The sequence below is a fragment of the Sciurus carolinensis genome, chromosome 17 (assembly GCF_902686445.1).
Source record: "Sciurus carolinensis chromosome 17, mSciCar1.2, whole genome shotgun sequence".
NCBI classification, from domain to species: Eukaryota; Metazoa; Chordata; class Mammalia; order Rodentia; family Sciuridae; genus Sciurus; species Sciurus carolinensis.
In genome coordinates, this window is record NC_062229.1 from 62,459,276 (window position 1) to 62,480,433 (window position 21,158).

The 21,158-nt window shown below is 36.8% G+C and overlaps 2 protein-coding genes and 1 non-coding gene across 4 annotated transcripts in view; 1 reads left to right on the forward strand and 2 right to left on the reverse strand.

Annotated features, from left to right (window-relative positions):
• Positions 1-17,453, forward strand: C17H3orf49 (chromosome 17 C3orf49 homolog). The gene is made up of 6 exons (XM_047530551.1): positions 1-345; positions 5,764-6,086; positions 10,961-11,085; positions 14,156-14,260; positions 14,684-14,848; positions 17,181-17,453. The coding sequence occupies exons 1-6, from the start codon at positions 221-223 to the stop codon at positions 17,220-17,222; spliced, it is 885 nt and encodes a 294-aa protein (XP_047386507.1). The 5' UTR covers positions 1-220; the 3' UTR covers positions 17,223-17,453.
• Positions 4,349-4,422, reverse strand: Trnam-cau (transfer RNA methionine (anticodon CAU)). The gene has a single exon. It is a non-coding gene; the product is annotated as a tRNA-Met (tRNA).
• Positions 15,488-21,158, reverse strand: part of Thoc7 (THO complex subunit 7) — an 18,784-nt gene continuing 13,113 nt past the window's right edge. The window contains exons 3-8 of one of the 2 annotated variants that reach the window (XM_047530552.1): positions 20,450-20,577; positions 20,042-20,128; positions 18,035-18,092; positions 16,821-16,887; positions 16,660-16,729; positions 15,488-16,232 (exon numbers count right to left, since the gene is read on the reverse strand). In XM_047530552.1, the coding sequence (XP_047386508.1) occupies positions 16,165-16,232; positions 16,660-16,729; positions 16,821-16,887; positions 18,035-18,092; positions 20,042-20,128; positions 20,450-20,577 (478 nt within the window). In that variant the 3' untranslated portion in view covers positions 15,488-16,164. Of the gene's footprint in view, positions 16,233-16,659; positions 16,730-16,820; positions 16,888-18,034; positions 18,093-20,041; positions 20,129-20,449; positions 20,578-21,158 lie in introns of those variants that run through there. The other variant, XR_007105663.1, reaches the window with a different exon arrangement.

Consider the following 21,158-nt stretch of genomic DNA (forward strand, 5'->3'; position numbering starts at 1 on the left):
GAATTTCCCACACTTGTGCCAAATGCATCACTGGTGAAGCCTCCCAAGCTGTAAACAGAGCCAGCCCCAGTAACCACGTCTCTAACACCTGGAAGGGAATAAGGAAAAGATTCCAAACTTCCCCTCCACACTGTACTCCAAACATCCCAGAACTGTCAAGATTCATTTTGAAGTGCTTGAGCTCCAGAGCTGAAGAAATCTAAAACAGCTACCGGCAGCAATGAACTCTCCTCAGCTGTATTTACCAGAACCCCTTAAGGTTGCCTACGGAAAAGTTGGCCAGTACCGAAGATTCCAGCAACCCAAAAAGAAAAACGGTACAGTCAAAAGAAAGGGGATTGAAAGGTAAGTAATGCAGACTTATCTTCTTTTCCACCAAGGCAGAGTTTTTGGACTTTTTTTCATTAACAAAACTCACTGTGATTATTAGAGATGATACCATCTCTAATTTCAATACTGCATTTAGAAATGAAGATTTGGTGTGGCCTGGGGAGAAAGCTGTCAGCTCAGGAAGCCTAGTGCACAAGAGAAGCCTCATTCTAGAATCAGAAAGTCTTAACTGGGACAGCCTTTACTCCCCCCTTGAATTTGATGTTTTAATGTGTCACATTCAGAGATGAAAGGAAGTACTGATGCTAAGTTGATATTTTCCACATCGGAATTAAGTCTTGTCACCTCCCAGGGAAATAATAGTATTTTGAAAATTCATTAATGCATTCTTCAGAATAAATCCACCATCCAAGCTCTCTGCTCCTTGTCCCAGCAAATTTGACTGCCGAAATCAAATCCAATTTCACTAGAACACACTCTTTAATGAAACATCGACACAATCTTAGACCTGATATTTCTCGCCAATGACAAAACCATAAAGACAGGCATAAAGTATTCCAAACACAATACATTCTAATTTTGAAAATCGGTGTGGTAATTTTATTTTCCAGTTTCTTTAGGCTTCTGAGCAGATTCATGAGCTACAGCTCATAGATATAGATGTGAAATGTTTTTATAAACCCTCAGCAACAAAGATCAAACTTCTGAACTTCTGTGAATAAGATGAAACAATGTGCTTTCAATGAGAAAGTAGAAATGTGAGAAGTTTGAGAAGCACAATCCAGATTACCAATGAATACAGAAAAAGCAACGTCATTCTTATATCTCCCATATAAGGAGGAAGCGATACAACGCAATAAATTAATTACCAACAAAAATATTTAAAAACTTAAAAAGGGGCTGGGCATGGTGGTGCCCACCTATAATTGCAGCAGCTTTGGAGGCTGAGGCAGGAGGATCACGAGTTCAAAGCCAGCCTCAGCAACTTAGCGAGACCCTATCTCAAAATAAAAAGTAAAAGGGGTTGGGGATGTGGCTCAGTGATAAAGTTCCCTGGGTTCAGTTCCCAGTACCAAAAAGATTTTTAAAAGAAGGGAAGAATTCTTTGCATAACACAAAGTACAGGGGTTCTATTCCCAGGCCCTGGAGAAAGTCATTGTTGTTAATTATAAATACAGGGGGCTGGGGAGATAGCTCAGCCCTGAGTTCGATCCCCAGTACCGCAAAAAAAAAAAAAAAAAAAAAAAAAAAAATTATAAATACATCAGGGATGGGAATGGGAGACACGTTTTAGAGATTCAGAGACTGATTAGAGGTGGCCTTTCTTTCCAGAGGCTTCCTGAGCCTCCCAAAATTGTTTTTCTGTTGTTTTGTGTGAGTGGGGGAGTGTGTATGTTCATATTTATGGCAGTATAAATTCAACATTTTTTAAATTACTAAGAGTCTCATGAGGGGCCCAGGGAAGATTAAGCCTAGCCATAAATTACCTTTGGGCAAATTAGAAAATGATGCTCCTTCCCCAGGACACTATACTGTCATCTACTAGAAAATTATTATAATGACTGTGTACTGCTGTAAGGACTAACACCACTCTGAAGTTGTGTCCCTATGATCTGCAGAGCTTTGTGTCCACACTGCCAGGAGGGAGGCTGCTAGCCCACGAGGTCACCTCTTTGGGCCCTCTCCTCAACTTTTACATTTTCACCACACAGATCCAATCTACAGGCTAATAATTGAATATTGAATAATTTATTAGATTCCAAATATATAAATTATCCCTCCCCCCCCCCTTTTTTTTTTGGTACTGAGCACTTTATCACAGAGCCACATCCCTAACCCATTTTATTTTTCATTTTGGACAGAATCTCACTGAGTTGCTAAGGCCAGCCTCGAACTTGCAATCCTCCTGCCTCAGCCTCCCAAGTAGCCAGGATTACAGGCATGTGCCACTATCCCCAGAAAATTATTTCCTTTTACTCTCGCATTTCTGAGAATAGTGTACCCATTTTCAAACAAGAAAACCAAAGTTTACAGAGGTTAAATTACACACCAAAGAGTAAACAATTAGGAATTATGTTCTGAGTTGGACCAAGACCATTGAACTCCAGTGCATGCATTCACTGAACTGCTTCCCAGAAATGAGTATGTCCATCAGAAGCTGAAAGATCTAGTCTCAGTTTAGAACAGTGCTTTGCTGAAGGGTAGTGCATATACTACTAGTGGTACCTGGGATATTTTAGGTAGTACATGGAGAACATTTTTAATAGTTACTAATTTATTTTAACCCATATTGGAAATATATGGAAATATGTGACATATATGATATACTATATGTCACATATATCATACAATATATGTCAAATATATTATATATCATATATTGCACATATGTGTCATACATATAACATCATATAATATACCATGATTATAGTATAGCATCTGGTACTACAGTTATGATAATCATAGTATAATATATCATGATTGGGATTTTACCTGAGAAATGAAAATTTATGCTCACACAAAAGCCTATACAAAGACATTTACAGCAGTTTCATTCACAATAGCCACAAATGGTTCAAATGTCCTTCCACTGGCCGGGCACAGTGGCGCAAGTCTGTAATCCCAGAGACTTGGGAGGCTGAGGCAGGAGGATCACGAGTGCCAGCCTCAGCAAAAGTGAGGCTAAGCAATTCAGCGAGACCCTGTCTCTAAATAAAATAGAAAATAGGGCTGGGGATATGGCTCAGTGGTCGAGTGCCCCTGAGTTCAATCCCCAGTTACCCCTCCCTCAAAGAAAATGTCCTTCACTGAGAGATGGTTAAATAAAGTGTGATACATCCATGTCGTGGAATACCACTCATCAATTTAAAAAAATGGACTACCAATACATGCGACCTGGATGAAAGTCCAGAGAATCATGTTGAGTTAAAGATAGTAAGTCCTAGGCTGAGGGTGTAGCTCAGTGCTAGAGCCCTTGTCAAGCAAGTAAGAGACCCTGGGTTCCATCCCCAGCACAGAAAAAAAAAAAAAATTAAAGCAAATTCTAGCAGGTAATATTCCATATGATCCCATTTGTATAATATTCTTGAAAGTATAAAAATCATGCAAAAATAACATCTTAGCAGTTACCAGGGTGAAGGAGAAGGTGGGGGCAAGTGGTAAGTGGATGTGACGATAAAACGAGGGATTCTGGCCCAGATGAAAACTTCTGGATCTTGACTGTATCAATGTCAGTATCCCAAGTGTGATAAGGTACTACAGTTTTATAAGATGATACTGTTTGGGAAAACTGGGTGAAGAGTACGCAGGATCTTCCAATAGGGTCTCACTGAATTGCTAGGGTCTTGCTAAGTTGCTGAGGCTGGCTTTGAACTCACAATCCTCCTGCCTCAGCCTCCAGAGCCTCTGGGATTACAGGTGTGCACCACCATGTCCAGTCAGTATTATTTCTTTCTTTCTTTTTTTTTTTTTTTGTGGTGCTGGGGATTGAACCCAGGGCCTTGTGCTTGCGAGGCAAGCACGCTACCAACTGAGCTATCTCCCCAGCCCAGTATTATTTCTTATAACTGCATGTGAATCTACAATTAACTCAAAATAAAAAGGTTAATTCAGATTTCAATAATAGTATTGTTTTAGATGAAGCTGACAAAAACCAGTTAATTGAGAGAAAATCTTAGGGATATATTGTATCAGGGCATAGCTGATACTCTTTTTTTTTTTAATTCATTTTTATTGTAAACAAATGGGATACATCTTGTTTCTCTGTTTGTACATGAAGTAGAGGCCTACTGTTTTTGTAATCATACATTTACCTAGGGTAATAGTTTTTGATTCATTCTGTTATTTTTTTTTCCTTCCCCCCCAACCCCTCCCACCCCTCTTATCCCCCTGTACAGTCCCTCCTTCCTCCATTCTGATACTGACTATTGCATAGAGGTTAACAGCATGGTCTTGAGGATCATCTAGGCATAAATTACATCACCTCCCTGAGCTTTAATTTTCTTCTTTTTTTTTTTTTTTGCGGTGCTGGGGATTGAACCCAGGGCCTTGTGCTTATGAGGCAAGCACTCTACCAACTGAGCTATATCCCCAGCCCCTAATTTTCTTCTTATGTAAAATGGGGATGATGGTATAAAAATTACAGTATGCAATACCATATGAAGGTTTAGAAGAATAGTTAGAAAACTCTCAGGAAATGTTGTCTATGTTTCTTACTAAAATATGCCCACATCATGAAGATAGTACAGAAGTATTCAGAGTTTTGGAAACATGAGTTGAAAGTATTTTACCTAAATAAGTGTGGTAGAATGGCGTCTTAGAGGTCATGTTCTTTATTGACTCTGCTGTCAATCTCATCTGTCGTCACGTTAGCCTCTAAATCCAGCAAAATCTATGTCACATCACCATCAGAAACAGGATCTCAACTTGTGATTATGAGCTAATCTGTTCTTATACTCACAGTCCTGGATTAAAATTTGCATTCTACCCCGGGTTAGTGAATACAGCCTCTTTATGCCTCAGTTTATTCATTAATAAAATGAAGATAATAATATAATGTACTTCTGCCAAGCACAGTGGTGCATACACCTATAATCCCAGTGACTGGGGAGGCCGAGGCAGCAGGATCGCAAATTCAAAGTCAGCCTCAGCTACTTGGTAAGGCACTAAGCAACTTAGCCAGACCCTGTCTCTAAAATATAAAAAGGGCTGTGGATGTGGCTCAGTGATTAAGCACCCTGGGTTCAATCCCTGGCACCAAAAAATACATATATATTTATATTTACATTTATTTTAAAATATATATGATAAATATATATATTTTTACACCTAAAATATATTTTAAAATATATATGTATATGTGTGTGTATAAATATGTATGTATAGGTATATGTATATATACATAGATGTATATGTATTTTTATATATACATATATGTATATGTGTATATCTATATATATTTTATATAAAATATATTTTTACATATACACATATACATATACATAAATGTGTATATGTATATATATTTTACATGTATATATACATACATGTGTATATGTGTATATATTTTATATAAAATATATTTAAATATATTTATAAATATATTTTATATAAAATATATTTAAAAAATATATATATATATTTTTTTTCTTTTGTGCCAGGGATTGAACACACACCATACTGCTTTTGGTGCTGAGGATTAGATGAAATAGTGGCTGAATTGTACTGGCCATAATCTGATGACAAAGCATCAAATAGTTGCTTTGGTTTTATTTTGTTTGTTTTTTAATTACCTGTGATTTGATTCTTTTTCTTCAGTTCCAGTTTTTGGAACTAGATCATTTGTTCACATTTGAAGTTTTGCATTTAATAACTTCAGTTCTTCATTTTTAACTTCTCAATGTCCTTAATGCAAGCTATTTTGATTCTGTTTAGATGGCACAGAGCTGTGTCTACCAACTTGGTAAAACAAAATGTATTGATCCCCAAAGAGGAATCCTCCAGTGAAAGTGACCCGGGACATCATGAAAGTCAACAAAATCAGAAAACAAAATTGATAAAGAGAATGAAGACTGCATTTGGGAGGATACTGTCGTCCAAGAGCAGAAGCAAACCAGCAAGTATCAGCAGAGAGGGCTCCACTCTCCGCAGGGAAGCCCTCGGTTCCAACACACAAGGCCTTCTTCCCAGGATTGTCAAGGAGCTTCCTTCTCCCAAGTTGTTTACCAAACCAAGAGTGAGAAAGAGCTCACAGAATGGTAATCAGTGGCCATTTATCACTAAGTGTCAGACCCAAGACGCATAGTAAAATAAGGATGGATTCTTTTGCTGCCTGTGATAGTTTGGATACTGTGTTAGTCAGTCTTTTTGCTGCTGTGACTGGAAGACATGACAAGAACAATTAGAGGAGGAAAAGTTTGTTTGGGTGCTCCCGGTATCAGAGGTTTCAGTCCAAAGATGCCGGGCTCCATTCCTGGGGCTCTGAGGTGAGACAGACATCAGGCGGAAGTGTGTGGTGGAGGGAAGCAGCTGGGAACATGGCACTAGTAAGCAGAGAAAGCTTGCCCCAGAGGGACTAAATATAGGCCCCAAAGCCACGCCCCAGCCACGCCCCAGTGCCCACCTCCTCCAGCCACGCCCACCTCCCTCCAGTCACCACTCAGTTAATCCCATCAGGGATTCATTCACTGATTGGGTTAAGGCTCTCACAACCCAGTCATCTCTCCTCTAAATGTTCTTGCATTGTCTCACAGGTGAGCTCTTGGGGGACACCTCACATTCAAACCATAACAGATATTGAATGTCCCCAGAGACATGCTTACAGGCTTGGTCCCCAAGTTCGTGCTATTGGGAGGTGGTGGAAATTTTAGGAGGTGGGGTCTAGTAGGAGGTCCTGTGTCACTGGGGATGTGCTCTGAAAGGGGATTATGGATTCCTGCCCTTTCCTGTTCCTCTTTTGCTTCCTGGTTTTTCTCCACCAAGTGCTTCTCACCCCTGCCATCCAACACGCCTACCAAAGACCTAAAAGCCACGAGTCTATGTGATCATGGACTAAAATCTCTAAAATTGTGAGCCAAAATAAACCTTTTCTCTTCATAAATCAATCATCTCAAGTATTTCATTAGACTGACTAACACACTATCTGAAGTATGGCAACTCCCAGGGGCTCGTTTAAAATGTAGAATCTCAGTTTCCTCCCAGGTCTACTGAGGCAGAATCTGCATTTCGGTAAGATTCTCCAGTTGACTCACGTATACATCTGGAGAAGCACTGGATTAGATTGATTTATGGTTCTTCTAATTGCTAGTCTGGTCATCACAAAATAACTCATTATTTAAATGTCTATACATTCAGATGCATATATGTGTATTTGTACATACATATATATTAGAAAATCAAATGAAAGTGGGATTTTTTGTTTTATTTCTGGAGAAAGCAGTGATACAGGCTTTCAAATGGCAACTTCCAGCAGTGGAGGGTGTAGGGAGAATTAAATGAATAAAATTTGCAATTGGTGAGTCAAAAAAGGAGGTTTGATTTTTTTTTTTAAGTTTTAAATTCTAATTTGTTGTACATGACAGTAGAATGCATTTATACATTTTGATTTTCTTGCATCTACTTTTCATGTACTGTGTGGAAGGATCGACATTTGAACTGTTAACTTAAAAAAATTTTTTTTGCAGTGTTATAATGCTATTGTTTGGGGTTCTATGAATTATGGCTAATAATATAACCAATGTTCACATTCTCCTTGGTAGCTTAAAAAAATTCTATAGTCTATATTTTAGAACATTTTTAGGTTGAGAGAAAAATTGAGTAGAAAGTGCAAGAGAGTTCCTATATAATCTTCTTTCTCTCCCCAACTACCAAGGTTTCCCCTATTATTAATATCTTGCCTTGGTTTGATAGGTTTGCTGTGACAGATGAGCCAATATTGATACAGTCTTACTAATCAAAGTTCACAACTTACGTTAGGGTTCATTCTTCATGTTGTACATCTTTGTAGGATTTGATAAGTGCAGAATGTCATTTGGGTCATGTGTCCATGATTACAGTATCCTGTTGAATAATTTCATTGCCCAAAATATCTTTCATATTTTTAATCCTTTTGGCACAGTAACAGGGAACATATATAATCCTGTAATCTCACATTTCATACAGCGATTGGGCTGCAGACCTGGTTGTTGCTTTTTCCAGGGATCGGGGCGGGGGGACCCAAAGAAACAAAAAATGGATGGCTTCCAGCTGACCGATTGCCCTTTCAAACAAATGCTGTCTTCTGGAAAAAATAGTTGCTAATGTAAGCATCCAACCATTGAGCAATTACCTGGCAGGGATTGACCTGTATATTTCTGTCGAAAATAACAAAGACTTCTAAATACTTTTGGGGCTTGAGTCTAATGGGAAATAGGACCAAAATTCTTCTCCTGAAAAAAAAATTTTGTTTTTTGTCTTAGTTGGAGTAATAAATCTCTCAACCAGATTTCTCCAGAAAACATGCCCATCTTGTAGGATGTAGCTCAAACACTATTACCTTGTGTTTGCTGTGGCCCAAAGATAGTTAGATAGTTGCTTCCTATTGAGCTCCATTCTTCTTCTTCTCCTTCTTCTTCTTATGATGATGATTATTATTATTATTATTTTTTGCAGTGCTGGGGATGGAACCCAGGACCTTGTGCTTGCAAGGCAAGCACTCTACCAACTGAGCTATCTCCCCAACCCCTATTATTATTCTTATTATTAATATTATTTGTACCAGGGATTGAACCCAGGGGCATTCAACCACTGAGCCACATTCCCAGTCCTTTATAAAATTTATTTTTAAATTTTGAGATATGGTCTTGCTAAGTTGCCTAGGGCCTCACTAAATTGCTGAAGCCAGCTTTGAACTTGCAATCCTCCTGCCTCAGCCTCTTGAGCTGCTGGGATTACAGGCGTGAGCCACTATGCTGGACCAGAACATTTTTTTAAATCTAATTAATAAAATGTTGCTAAGTTCTTATTATTATGCCCATCATACAATTAGGAATCAATTAGCAAATGGAACAGCATGGCTCCTGCCCTCATGGAATTATAACACACAGGGACTTTAAACACTATACATATATTTGATGCAAAGTATAAGCCCAGGGTGCTATGGAAACAGATGCTCTAATTTTAGGGGGGCTTCAAGAAAGGCCTCCCTGAGGAAAGAAAGTACCACTAAATTGAGATCTGAAAGATGAGTAAGATGACTAAGAGATAAGGAAAGAGTGGAGATAATAATTTTCCAAGAAGGAAGAGCATGTTCAAGTCTCAATATCAAGAGAGGATCAAGCATAATCAAGAAATGGAAGGAACCCACCTACAGTGGTGGGGGCATTGAAAGCTGTGAACTTTCAACCAGAGAACCAGTCTGGTTAAAAGATGTGGTAAAGATGTGGTAGACCACATTAAACATTTTTAATTTTCTCCCAACAGCAAACAGAAACCACTGAATACTTTCTAGCTGGGGATTTATGTAACCCGATTTGTATTTTTAAAAGATAGCTGTGGAGGCAGAGTAGAGACTGTATGAGACTAAGGCAAGACCAATACAAGAATAGTGGACAATAATCCAGGCATGGATGACATTAGCTGGACGGTGGAAAAAGGGAGATGGAAGAGTTGCCAGGTTGGGTACCTACTGGAGATGGAGGCAACGTTTGCCAAGATGAGAAGCAATGGCTTGGGTTGGAGTCATGATTTCTGGTCAGAGATTTTTTTTGTGGGGGGGGGTGTTGGGGGTTACCGGGGATTGAACTCAGGGGCACTCAACCACTGAGCCACATTTCCAGACCTGTTTTGTACTTTATTTAGAGACAGGGTCTCACTGAGTTGCTTAGGGTCTCACTAAGTTGCTGAGGCTGGCGATCCTCCTGCCTCAGCCTCCCGAGTCACTGGAGTTACAGGCATGAGCTACCATACCCAGTCTGATCAGAGTTTCTGAGCCGAGGTCCTTGTAGAATAAGTAGGTGGTGGTGTCTAGTAGGTTAATGTATCTTCTATTGAAATTCGATACTTCCAGAAAAGTCCTTATCAAGGGACCTTAAGCAGAACAAGATGGTTTTGGGCCCTGAACACAGTGTGAAGTGACTTTGAAAGAGCAAATTGCAAACCCTTTGTCCCTAATACCATCACTCCTTTTGACTACATCAAGGAAAAGTGTCATTTCATGCCCCTCCCCACTTTTTTAATGAAGGAAGAGTAATCTCAAGTTTGGTGCCTTCCAAAGAAAATGACATGATTTTGTTTTTACCACATAAATTTTAATGCTTATTTGTGATATTGGTTTTCAATTTATGGTAGCATTTTAAAGTTGCCTTTCTATGAGAGAAAACATCTGACCCTTGACTTACTGAGTCTGGCAAATTATATCCCATCCTTGTATGATTATGTCAAAATGAACCTCAAACATTATATGTAACAATAAGACAATAATAAGAACATAAAAGAAAAAAATAAAGTTGCCTTATAAACACACTTATTGATTTAGGAACTGAATTGTTACAAAGAAAATATTAAGAAATCCAGGATTCACATGGCTTTTGGATGTGGAAAAAAAAAAATTCAGATGGTATGTGAGTGACTAAGTTCTGACCACATTTCTGGAAAACAAATTTAAATTTTGCTTTAATCAACAATAAATATTCAAACTACTTGAACAATACTGGTATAATAATTCAATGAACACAGAGAGAACTTAGGGACTCCAAAGTGTGATAGATGCTAAGTAGGAAAAAGTACTGGGTTTTCTCAGAAGACAGAGGGGTCTTGCTTTAGCTGGATCAGAGGGGGTCTGCAAGAGGTGGCTTCCTCTAATGCCACCATGTTAAAGGGCAAGCAATGCAGCGTGAAACTAAGCCTCCAAGAGAGAGGTAACCACCTTGCCAAGACTGGGTTGGTACCTGCAGAGTTCATGACCACATAAGGCAAATGTGTGCAGTAGAACATGTGAGATTAGGAAAATCCAATCTAGTTCTTCTGCTTTTAACCCCGAAGGAGAAAAGCTACTGAGGCAGCAGCGTGTATTGCCATCTTTTCAGAATAATTTCAAACAGGAAGAATAGGTTTGTAACTATGCTCTTCACTGGTTCTTTCTTCTTTCTCCAAGCAACCATACAACTTGATGTTGTAGAAGCTGAGACAGAGGAGATAACCCAAGGAAATACGCTCCTCCGGGCCAGGAGAACCACCAAGCGCTTATCTGTGACATCTCTTCCTTCAGGACTCCAAAAGGTAAAATGTTAAAACGAACTTGCCTCTAAAGACCTGCAAGTAAGAACATTTATGGATTTTGAAAAAAAAAAAAAAAAAAAAAAGTTCTCCCCTACCATAAGTCCCCCATAAAAATCCTTTAAATCTGCTGCTTGTTTCACTTCTCTAAGAATTTAGGGCTCAGAGCAAGGGACTTCCAGGTCAGATTCTTCTACTTCTAACTGTTCAGCTTCTACTACAGTCTGGGCAACAGGGGGGTTTGGAACTTTATACTGACTTCTCAACTATTCAAATGTCAAGTTAGCATATTAGCAATCTGGTCTCTCTGTGTGGAGAGGAATTCACAGACCAATGCTGTCCATCCAGTAAACATTCTGAGACAACACAGCTTTCATTGTCCAATCAAGTAGCCATTAGCTACGTGAGGCTTTTGAGACTTTGAAATGTGACCAGGGTCACTGAGGAACTGAGTTTTTAATTTCATTTAATTTTAATTGAAATTAAATTGAATTAATTGAAATAGCCACATGTACAGTATAAACAGTGCCGTGCTAGATGGTCTGTATAAACTGAAGTTATCCAGACTATTTTTTTAAATGTCATAATTTAATTAAAAAAACTGGATCTTTCTTTTCCTTTCATTCTTTCTTTCAATAGATGGTGTTTTGTTATGTTGCTCTGGCTGCTGATTTTTTTTTTTTGGTACCAGGGATTGTACTCAGGGATGCTTAACCATTGAGCCACATCACCACTCCTTTTTTAAATACATATCTTATTTAGAGACAGGATCACACTGTTGCTTAGGGCCTTGCTAAGTTGCTGAGTCTGGTTTTGAACTTGTGATCCTCTGCCTCAGCCTCCCGAGCTGCTGGGATTACAGGTGTACACTACCATGGCCAACCAAAAATCCTGACATTATGTTCCAAACCCTGTTCTAAAATATCAATTCCAGTAATTATTACAACATCCCTATAAGGTAGTAGCAATACTATCCTTATTTTAGGAATGACACTCAGAGGCTATGAAATTTGTCCAGTTGAGTGCAAAGCCAGTTTTCCAACACAGGAAAGATAAAAACGGATAAATTTGACTCTAATTAAATAAGAATTTAATTAGAAAAACATCAAACCTAGCTCTAGATTCCCCCTCCCTTTTTTTCTTAGTAGTACTTAGGGTCTTGTGCATGCTAAGCACATACTCTACCAATGAGCTACACTTCCAGACTTCATTCTCAATTACTATGCTACATATTAATTGTACTGTCTAACTTCTGGGTCCAATATGGTAGCCAATAGCCACATGTGACTATTTACATTAACTGAAATGAAAAATTCAGTTCCTAAGTTGTGCAAATTCCAGTTCAAGTGGTTAATAACCACACTTAGCTAGTGGGAATAGCACTGATAGAGAATATGCCCATTTTCACAGCAAGTTTATCAAACAGCACTCTGGAAATTGCTATCAGAGCGAATCGGTATTAGTTTTGAATTTTGCCTCCTGTGTGCAAAATTCATATCTAATGTGCCCCTATTATGTTCTGGGCAATTTCTAGGTTTGTGGATTAATGGAGGCACTAGTCTTGCTGTTGTGGAACCTGCAATCTAATAGAGGAGAAATACAGTGAACCGTGGTACTACTGAGCAGTGGGGTTAAGGACAAGGTTTTGAATAGATAACACTTGGACAAGTGGACATCCGTATGGGAAAAGAATGGCATTTGATCCCTACCTCACATCATATACAAAAATTAATTCTTGTTGGTTTACAGAATTAAGTGGGAAAGGTAAAATCTTAAACCTTCTGGTGGATAATAAGAATATAGTCATGATTTCAGGACAAAGACTTTTAGTATACCACAGCATTAACCTTAAAAATAAAAAATGGATAAATTCGGCTCTAATTAAATAAGCATTTTATGCCTCGAAACACATTAAAGCAGAGATTAGCAACTGGTGATAAAAAGTTTGGTTTTTTTTCTCAAAATGTTTTAGACTATTTCAAATAAAAATCTAGATTTCAACTTTGTTTTGAAAAATAGGGAGATTTGGAAATCCAAGGCAAGCAATTCCTCAAAGCAACCAGTAGGAGCAGCAAAGAGGCACCCATTTGCTGGCAGCCTGTTGCAGGCCACAAAGCCCCATCTGGTCTTGGTTTACAAATCCTGACTAGGCACTGGACTATGCTAAGAGTTGTTAGTCAATGAACACACAATAATAACTTGGTAACTACTGAGTGTGGTAGATGCTTAGTAGAAAAAAGTACTGGGTTTTCTGGGAGAGAAAACATAAGGGTCTTGCTTTAGTTGGAGATCAAGGAAGGCCCTGCAAGTGGTATTTGAGCCAGGACAAGCTGGCGGGGCAGCCGTGTGGCTCAGCAGACTGTAAGCTCCTTGTCAGGCAAAGAGTATGACCCTGACATGGTCCTACATCCTACTCTGTGTAGATTTCACAATAATCCTTGTGCTAATTATTAAGCACCAAGGGGTCGGTGAACCCAAAAAGTCTAAAAAGGGCATATTAGCCAGAAGCCATGACCTAAGAATGGTTTCCAACAGCAGTACTATCAGGACAGGTTACTTGTAGTCAGTGAGCTAGGGACAATAGGAAAAGTGTGAGGCATGGGTAAAAAGCACCTAGAGCTTTCTTTTTTGCGTTTAGAGTCATGACTGTCCTGAAAATAAGGAAACCTGCAGAAATGAGATCAAATTAACAACTGGATCCAGTGATAATGAGCTTTCTGGGGCACTGGTCCACAACAGCCCTACACTCTCACTGTGCTCAGCAGCTGCAGAGGCAATTTCTTCTTCTTTCCCTTACGAGTGACCTGCTTTTTTTCCTGACACTGTATATTCTTTCAGAGCCAGACAATCTAATTTCTCTGCACCCTATAGATCTCTTCAAAGGGAGCTCTGGGCACAAAGGAGATACATGGGGCGTGGAGAATAATATGAATACCGTCTCAACCCATTGTTGTTATGTGGCAAATGTTCACTTTTTGAGAGAATGTCCAAAGGGTGAGAATTCTTATTTAAGCACTATTATAGGCATTGCATTGGTATTTTCTAATCCCACGTTTTTGCATTTTTCTAACAGGTACCATATTCATCAAAAAAAAGACCATACTTTCCAGCACTTAAAAAAAAGAAACGTGGCATTCTCCAAAAATCCGATCTGACAGTAGGAAAGCTTCAGATGCAGGTATTGGACAAAGGCTTTTACTTTTTGTGTGTGAAGCATCAGAGGAGCAGGCTCAACTAAACAGCCCTCTTAGACAGCTTGGATAAAATTAACAATTAGCATTAAGAAATAATGTTAGTGGGGGGCATTCTGAGAGTGGCTAAAGGATTGCTAAGGGCTCCTAGTTGGTGCTGTGTGCCTAATACATATAAAGTGAATTCCATTAAAATGAAGGCATACATGTAGGCTTCTTTTCAGAAGAAATGAGATCACCTTTGCCACCAGGGGGTAATGTTATGTTTTCAAGCTCTGTTTGCTATTTCTTGAATTAGAATAATACTTTGGGGCTTGCAAAATGTCCGATTCCGCAATTCCTTTCCAGGAAAAGCAAATATCTCTTTGGTTTTGACGAGTTTTTCCAACACTTGGTTTCATCTGTCACAGGTGCATGACCTCGCAGAAGCGGTAACTGATAAATCCATGAAACTACTGGCCCAAAGACACGCTGAGCTTCAACGGTGTGAGTTTCTAGGAGATGAAATTCTTCAGTCTTCTAAGCAGTTCCAGAGGATATCCAAGAGAACCATGAGAAAGTATAAACTGAAAAATGTATGTTTCCCATGTACCTGCTGCTGCTTCTGATTTTGTTTCTGATTGGATAAGAGCTAATTAGAACAAATTAAAAAAACATATATACAGCTAAAAAATTTTTAAAAAATAATAAAAAAGGAGTATCTTTGTAGGAATTCTTATTTTTTTGGTACCTAATCCTGAATAAATCTCTCCGGTGAATTAAAAGATAAGGGTGAATTTTAAAGAATATTCTCCCCAAGAATTTTTTTTAAAGGATCCTTTTTGAAAAATTGATTTTCAAGTCTGAGTCCAAAGAAGCAAATTTTTGCTTCATAATTCTACTTAATAATGGAAAATACAAACTTTTGTCAGGGTATAGCAACATTGCAAAGAAATTTCTCCTCTAACAAGGCAGAGGAAGCATTTAAAGGTATTATGATAATAGGACTACTACTGAACTAATTTTAAACTTTCATTTTAAAGATAAAAAGTCTTATTAAAATTATAAAAATGTAACATTATGAAGGTATGATTCATGCAAAGTGTCATGTCTTTGAACTTAAATAAATGGATGAGAATGGAATGTAACAAGTACTGCACATGTAATTCCATACTTAAAATTACAAATGATTCAGACTTAGCTTAATTTTTATAAGATCATCTTAAACTATTTACTTCAAATAACTTTCCATTTTATTAATATGTTTTCTGATTGAAAATGACTTCTAAAGACCAAAACAGAAGAGAAAAAAACATAAAAGAAAATATTTAACAATCACATTCCTCAAGTACTGGAGAGAGCTATAGAAGGCAATGCATATGGATTTACTTTGGCTCTTGTAATTACCTCTGACACCAGTGATTCTTAACATCACAGAACCTCCTCCCACAGTAAACATACACCGTAAACATTGTGCATGTAATTTCACAGGTTCATGGCCCTCCAGAAGCCCACTCATGGACTTAATTTTCTAAAGTGGTAATGATTTCCAGAAATGGACTCATCATCCCATGTACATCCTAGAAATGCCACCTTTTCACAGTCTTTACTTATAAGGCTATCAATGTTACCAGTTACTAATGGGCACAAACATGTAGCTTGAAGACATTTTATTAAACATTTTTTGGTGTTGCTTCCTACCTTTTAAGAATGAAAAATGCATTTCAATAAAAACAAATATATACTGAAGCCATTTCCTTTGTGTGAAGAAATATAAATGAGATGTGCATTAATATTTAAAAGCAAAGCACTTCACTGCCACAACTTCAAATACGTCAAGAGCACAACAAATTCTAAACACACTAAGATCACATAGCTCTTTCAATATTCTTGGGAATGGTGATTTGCCTGCCTATGGCTTAGGATCTGCTTCCATGCTTGCTTCTTGAGCTTCTTCTACCTCTGAGAGCTTTTCGTCATCTGTAATTGAGAAATAAACACAAAACCTTAGTCAAATTTGCCTATATTTTATGCTTAATGCATACATGAAAACATTTTTACCTTTTATTAGTCAATACGTTCAAAGCAAAGATGGCAAAATGGCAGTCTGTGACTGCAGCTGTCTCACGTAAATGTCTGATTTTTAAAAATGCTGTTTGGTTGTTGTTGTTTATTAGTGGAATCAAAATTTAAAATCTGTGTGACAGGTTTCACTAAAAAATAAATCGAGGCCTTGGGACAATCAGATTGACACAGAAATTTCCAGTTGGCAATAATCAATACAAAGAGCAAGTCTTCCCTTCCTTAGAAATAATTTAAAATTCACTGCATCTTTCATTTGTTTCACTTACCCCTCAACCACTGAAAAATCGTCACAAACATTCATGTCGAGACAGTTTCTACTTACTTTCCAATGTTTGCTGAAGTTCATGAATGGTACTAAGAAGAACATGAAACTGTTTCCGTCTCAACTCCAGCTGTATTAACAAGAAGAAAAATTTATACAAATTGATTTATAAACACATATATATCATTAAAAAACAAAGGTGAACATATACATGCAAATACCTTATCTTCAACACTTTCTTTAATATGTGAAAGATGCTCTAATTCTTTTCCAAGAGCCTCTAATTCTCTGAAAAAAATAAAACAGGACTATATTTCTCTGGGGGAACAGAACTTAAAATTCATATCAAACATTTCAAGGACTAAATAGTATTTTTAAAATGTAAAAAGGAAGTAAAACACTCCATTATGGTGAGACTTTTAAATAAGCTTTAGAACTCCTTACCTCCTAAGTGTGCACTATTTTCATTAAAACTACATTTTTAGATAAAGTTTTTAAAGTACAGGAAAGCACAGATAATAGAATAACCAAACACAAGAAATGATACATTTTATCAAACTAACTTCAAGTTTTTCTTTCAGTTAAAAAACAACAACAACAACAACAAAGCCCCTGCTGATTAACTTGAAGTACCCTTGAACCTCACCTCCCCACCCCACGCCCGTGCTCTACCTCAGGCCTCTTGTGTCCTCTACTTTCTACTCACGTATCCACTGTAGCATTCCAATCCTTTTGTAATGCATGTATTTGTGTTTCTGAATAATATATAGTATTAGTAAATAACATTTGGGAGGGGCTTTCTAACTTTTATAAATGGATATTATTTTATGTGTATGCAGAAAATTAGAAATAATTAAAATTCATTATGTGTCTTTCATTTTTCTCACTGATTATTTTTTGGGATCTGTGTTGCAAAAGTATTTATCTAGCTAGGCCTGGTGGTGCACATCTGTAATCCCAGAGACTCAGGAAGCTGAGGCCAGAGAGTCACAAGTTCAAAGTCAGTCTCAGCAACTTACTGAGACTCTCAGCAACTTAGTGATACCCTGTCTCAAAATAAAAAATAAAAAGTGCTGCGGCTGTAGCTCAGTGGTAGAGAGCCCCTGGGTTCAATCTCCAGTACTACCAAAAAAACCAAATATCTACCTACTTTATTCTCTTTCACTGCTGTCATGTCGTGTTATTACACGAATTGAATATATCCTGTTTATCCCTTTTCCCATTGAGACACATTGCATGCATTTTAGACACATAGGTAGTAAGGCTGGAGAAAGAAAAAGATCTAATCAAGCAGTGTTAGGATATATAATGTTGAAAATCTGTTCCTCCTTTTGACACATATTATTTATTTCTATAAAAATTAAATGTATAGAGAAGTACTTGAATATTTATGTATAGAGGCTAGTTCCTTTGCAAGGAAAAGCTCTAAACTTACTTTAATGTCTCATGCCTGTCTGGATGATGCTGAATCACTTTTGCCAAAGCATCATATTCTGAAAGACACAAAAATATTTACCAAGTTAAGTTTTCTTAAAAAAAAAAAAAGGTCAAAAGAAAATATATATAGTATCACACATCTCTCCTACCCATTTTCCTAGTACATAAAGAAATGAAAGCAACGATGTATAGAGAGTATTGCCAGTTTCACGTGATTCAACCATAACTGTAATGATCTGTGACATCGAAAGTGTTAAATACAAGGATTTTGGCTCCCAATTCTGTTTTTTTACTTACATGTCCTGGACAGAATATAAGAGGTTGGCATAAGCATTCATGAATTTAAGTCATTATTGATTGAATGGACTGAATCTGAAAAGGATCTTACTCTTTGCCCAGTGTGTGTGTGTGGCGGGGGTGGGGGTGAGGGAATCAGTAAGAAAGACATATCTTACTGCTAATTTGTTAATTTCCTCACTCATTCAAAATGTAAAAATTTCAGAAACTTTAAAATGTTCAAAATTAAGGTTATTGTTGCTTCTACTGAAACTCCAAGATTAAGTCATGCTGCTTATATTAACAGTTCTATGAAATGGTAGTGGAGTTCACATAAAAGCCTCCTAATCAATAAAAATACTTTGCTATATATTTTTAAATAATTTGAAACTGATATTAATTATTGTATTTTATTGTATTTTGCTGTAAATTGGCCACTGAAACTTCAACATACATAATTTAACCTGAATAAAAAGTCAACCTTTGTAAGGGGGAAATAAAGCAGGCTTAGTGGTGCATGCATGTAATTTCAGCAGCTCAGGAGGTTGAGCCAGGAGGATTGCAAGTTTGAGGCCATCCTCAGCAACCTGTGAGACCCTGTCTCAAAAGAATAAAGCTGAGTGTGGTGGCTCATAACAGTAATCCCAGTGGCTCCAGAGGCTGAGGCAGGAGGATTGCGAGTTCACAGCCAGCCTCAGCAACTTAGTGAGGTCCTTAGCAACTCAGTGAGACCCTGTCTCTAAATAAAATACAAAAATGGGTTGGGGATATGGTTCAGTGGTTAAGTGCCCCTGGGTTCAATCCCTGGTACCACAAAAAAAAAAAAAAAAAAAAAAAAAAAGAAGAAGAAGAAAAAAAAAAAAGATGTGGGGATATAGCTCAGTGTCAAAGCACCCTGAGTTCCATCACCAGTACCAAAGAAAAAAAAAAGGTCAGGATAAAACTTTATCTTCATTAGTTCACTAAAAAGTGAAGTTTATTGTTTTGGAACTCAGCATATTACTAAACATGAATTTTTTAAGCTAAAAAATTTGCATTACAAAATAATACATATTCAGTATAAAACAAAGCAAAAACAAAGAAATCTACATCATAAAAACCCACAACTCCCAAATAACCATTTACATTTTCTATTTTCTTCTAATTTTTCATATGTTGTTATAATTGTGATCATGCATTTTTTTAATTTTTACTTTTTTCCTATTTACATACAGAGGTAATGCCCCTGTTATTAAAATTATTTGAAAGTTTATGAACTAGATAAGGGCATACTCTAGTTACAAAGAAAGGAGATAAAACTAAACTTTAAGCTTTTTCTTATTAGGCAGCCTGTAAATATCTGCTTGCTTTATACTTAATGAAAACCAACTGGGTTTAAATTCTTCTCTCTCTCATTAAACAAACTGACCCCAAATCTAGTGTATTTATATAAGTCACCTTTGCTGCTTATTCAAAATATTTAGGTAAAATTGTCTGAAGACAGAAAAAAGTAGTACTAAGAAATACCTGGATAATCAATACATCTCAGCAAAAACATTTTTTTTTTTAGCATAGAATTCCTTTTTTTCTATTTGAAAGAATAATATGGTTTTAAGAATTAAATTTGGCTCCTAATTCTCTTTAGTCAATTAAATCAATTCTGCCCATTGAGGTTACCTCACATTAAAACTGCATGAAAATACTAGTCAGTAATAAAATATTTCCACACTAAATCCCTTAAAGTCCTTACCTTGGCGATTTTTTCGTATTCGTTTTGCTTGAAGAATCTGCTTTTTGCACTCAGCAATTTTTTCATGAGCTCCAGCAATGCTACATTCTGTATAAAACGGTAATTTTTTAAAGACAGTTAATAAGAACATATATAATCTCCATCCGTTTTCAATTTTAAAACATGGTTTTAAATTGAAGTCCCATTGCTAACTAAATAGATGCTGGTATTAAAAAAGTAGCTGAAACCCCAATCATCATACCACATTATAAACTTTTGTAGATAACATTTACTATACACATTCTATTAATATTATAATTGTTGTTAACCTTTTATTACTAACCAAAGAAAATTGTATTTTTCCTTGAGCTCTTAAAAAAAAATAAAAATATAGACACAAACATTAATTTCTTTAGTTTTTTTTTTTACCTATTTCTTTGTAAATTTTTTCATAATTTTCCATTTCTCTGAGATTCATGTCATACACCAACAAAGTTTTGCCCATTGAAAATTCACATTGAGACAGTGTACTCAGCATACGTTGGTACTGGCTATATCTGATAAAAAAAAAAAAAAAGAAAGAGGAAAAAGATGTTTGTGGATTGCTGAAATTGAACTATTTTAATGCAGGCAAAGATTTGCTAATTAAGTTACACCACACTCCGAGAGAAATGTTTTATTTAAAGTAACTTAGAATATCCATCCCTTATGTTTTCCTTTTCCAAATGTGGTATATCTGCCTTTATAAACAGTTACGGTTACAAATGCAAGACGGGTCTATTTTTTTAATCCATGTAGGCTTAATTTAAACAAATCGGTCTGAATTGTTTAAATCATTTTTAAAAATTATTTTGACTAAGAAATCTGCTTATTTTCAAAATTCTATTCTTATAGCTTTTTTTCATTATCTACATATATTATACTTATTTTGTGGAAAATGAATCCAATTGAAGAATTCTGTTAAAAATCTACATATTTTGCAGCAACTTTATTTATTTATTTATTTTTTTAAAAATATTTTTGTAGTTGTCAATGGACCTTTATTTTATTTATTTGCACATAGTGCTGAGAATCAAACTCAGTGCCTCACACATGCTAGGCAAGCACTCTACCACTGAGCCACAACCCCAGCCCCAGC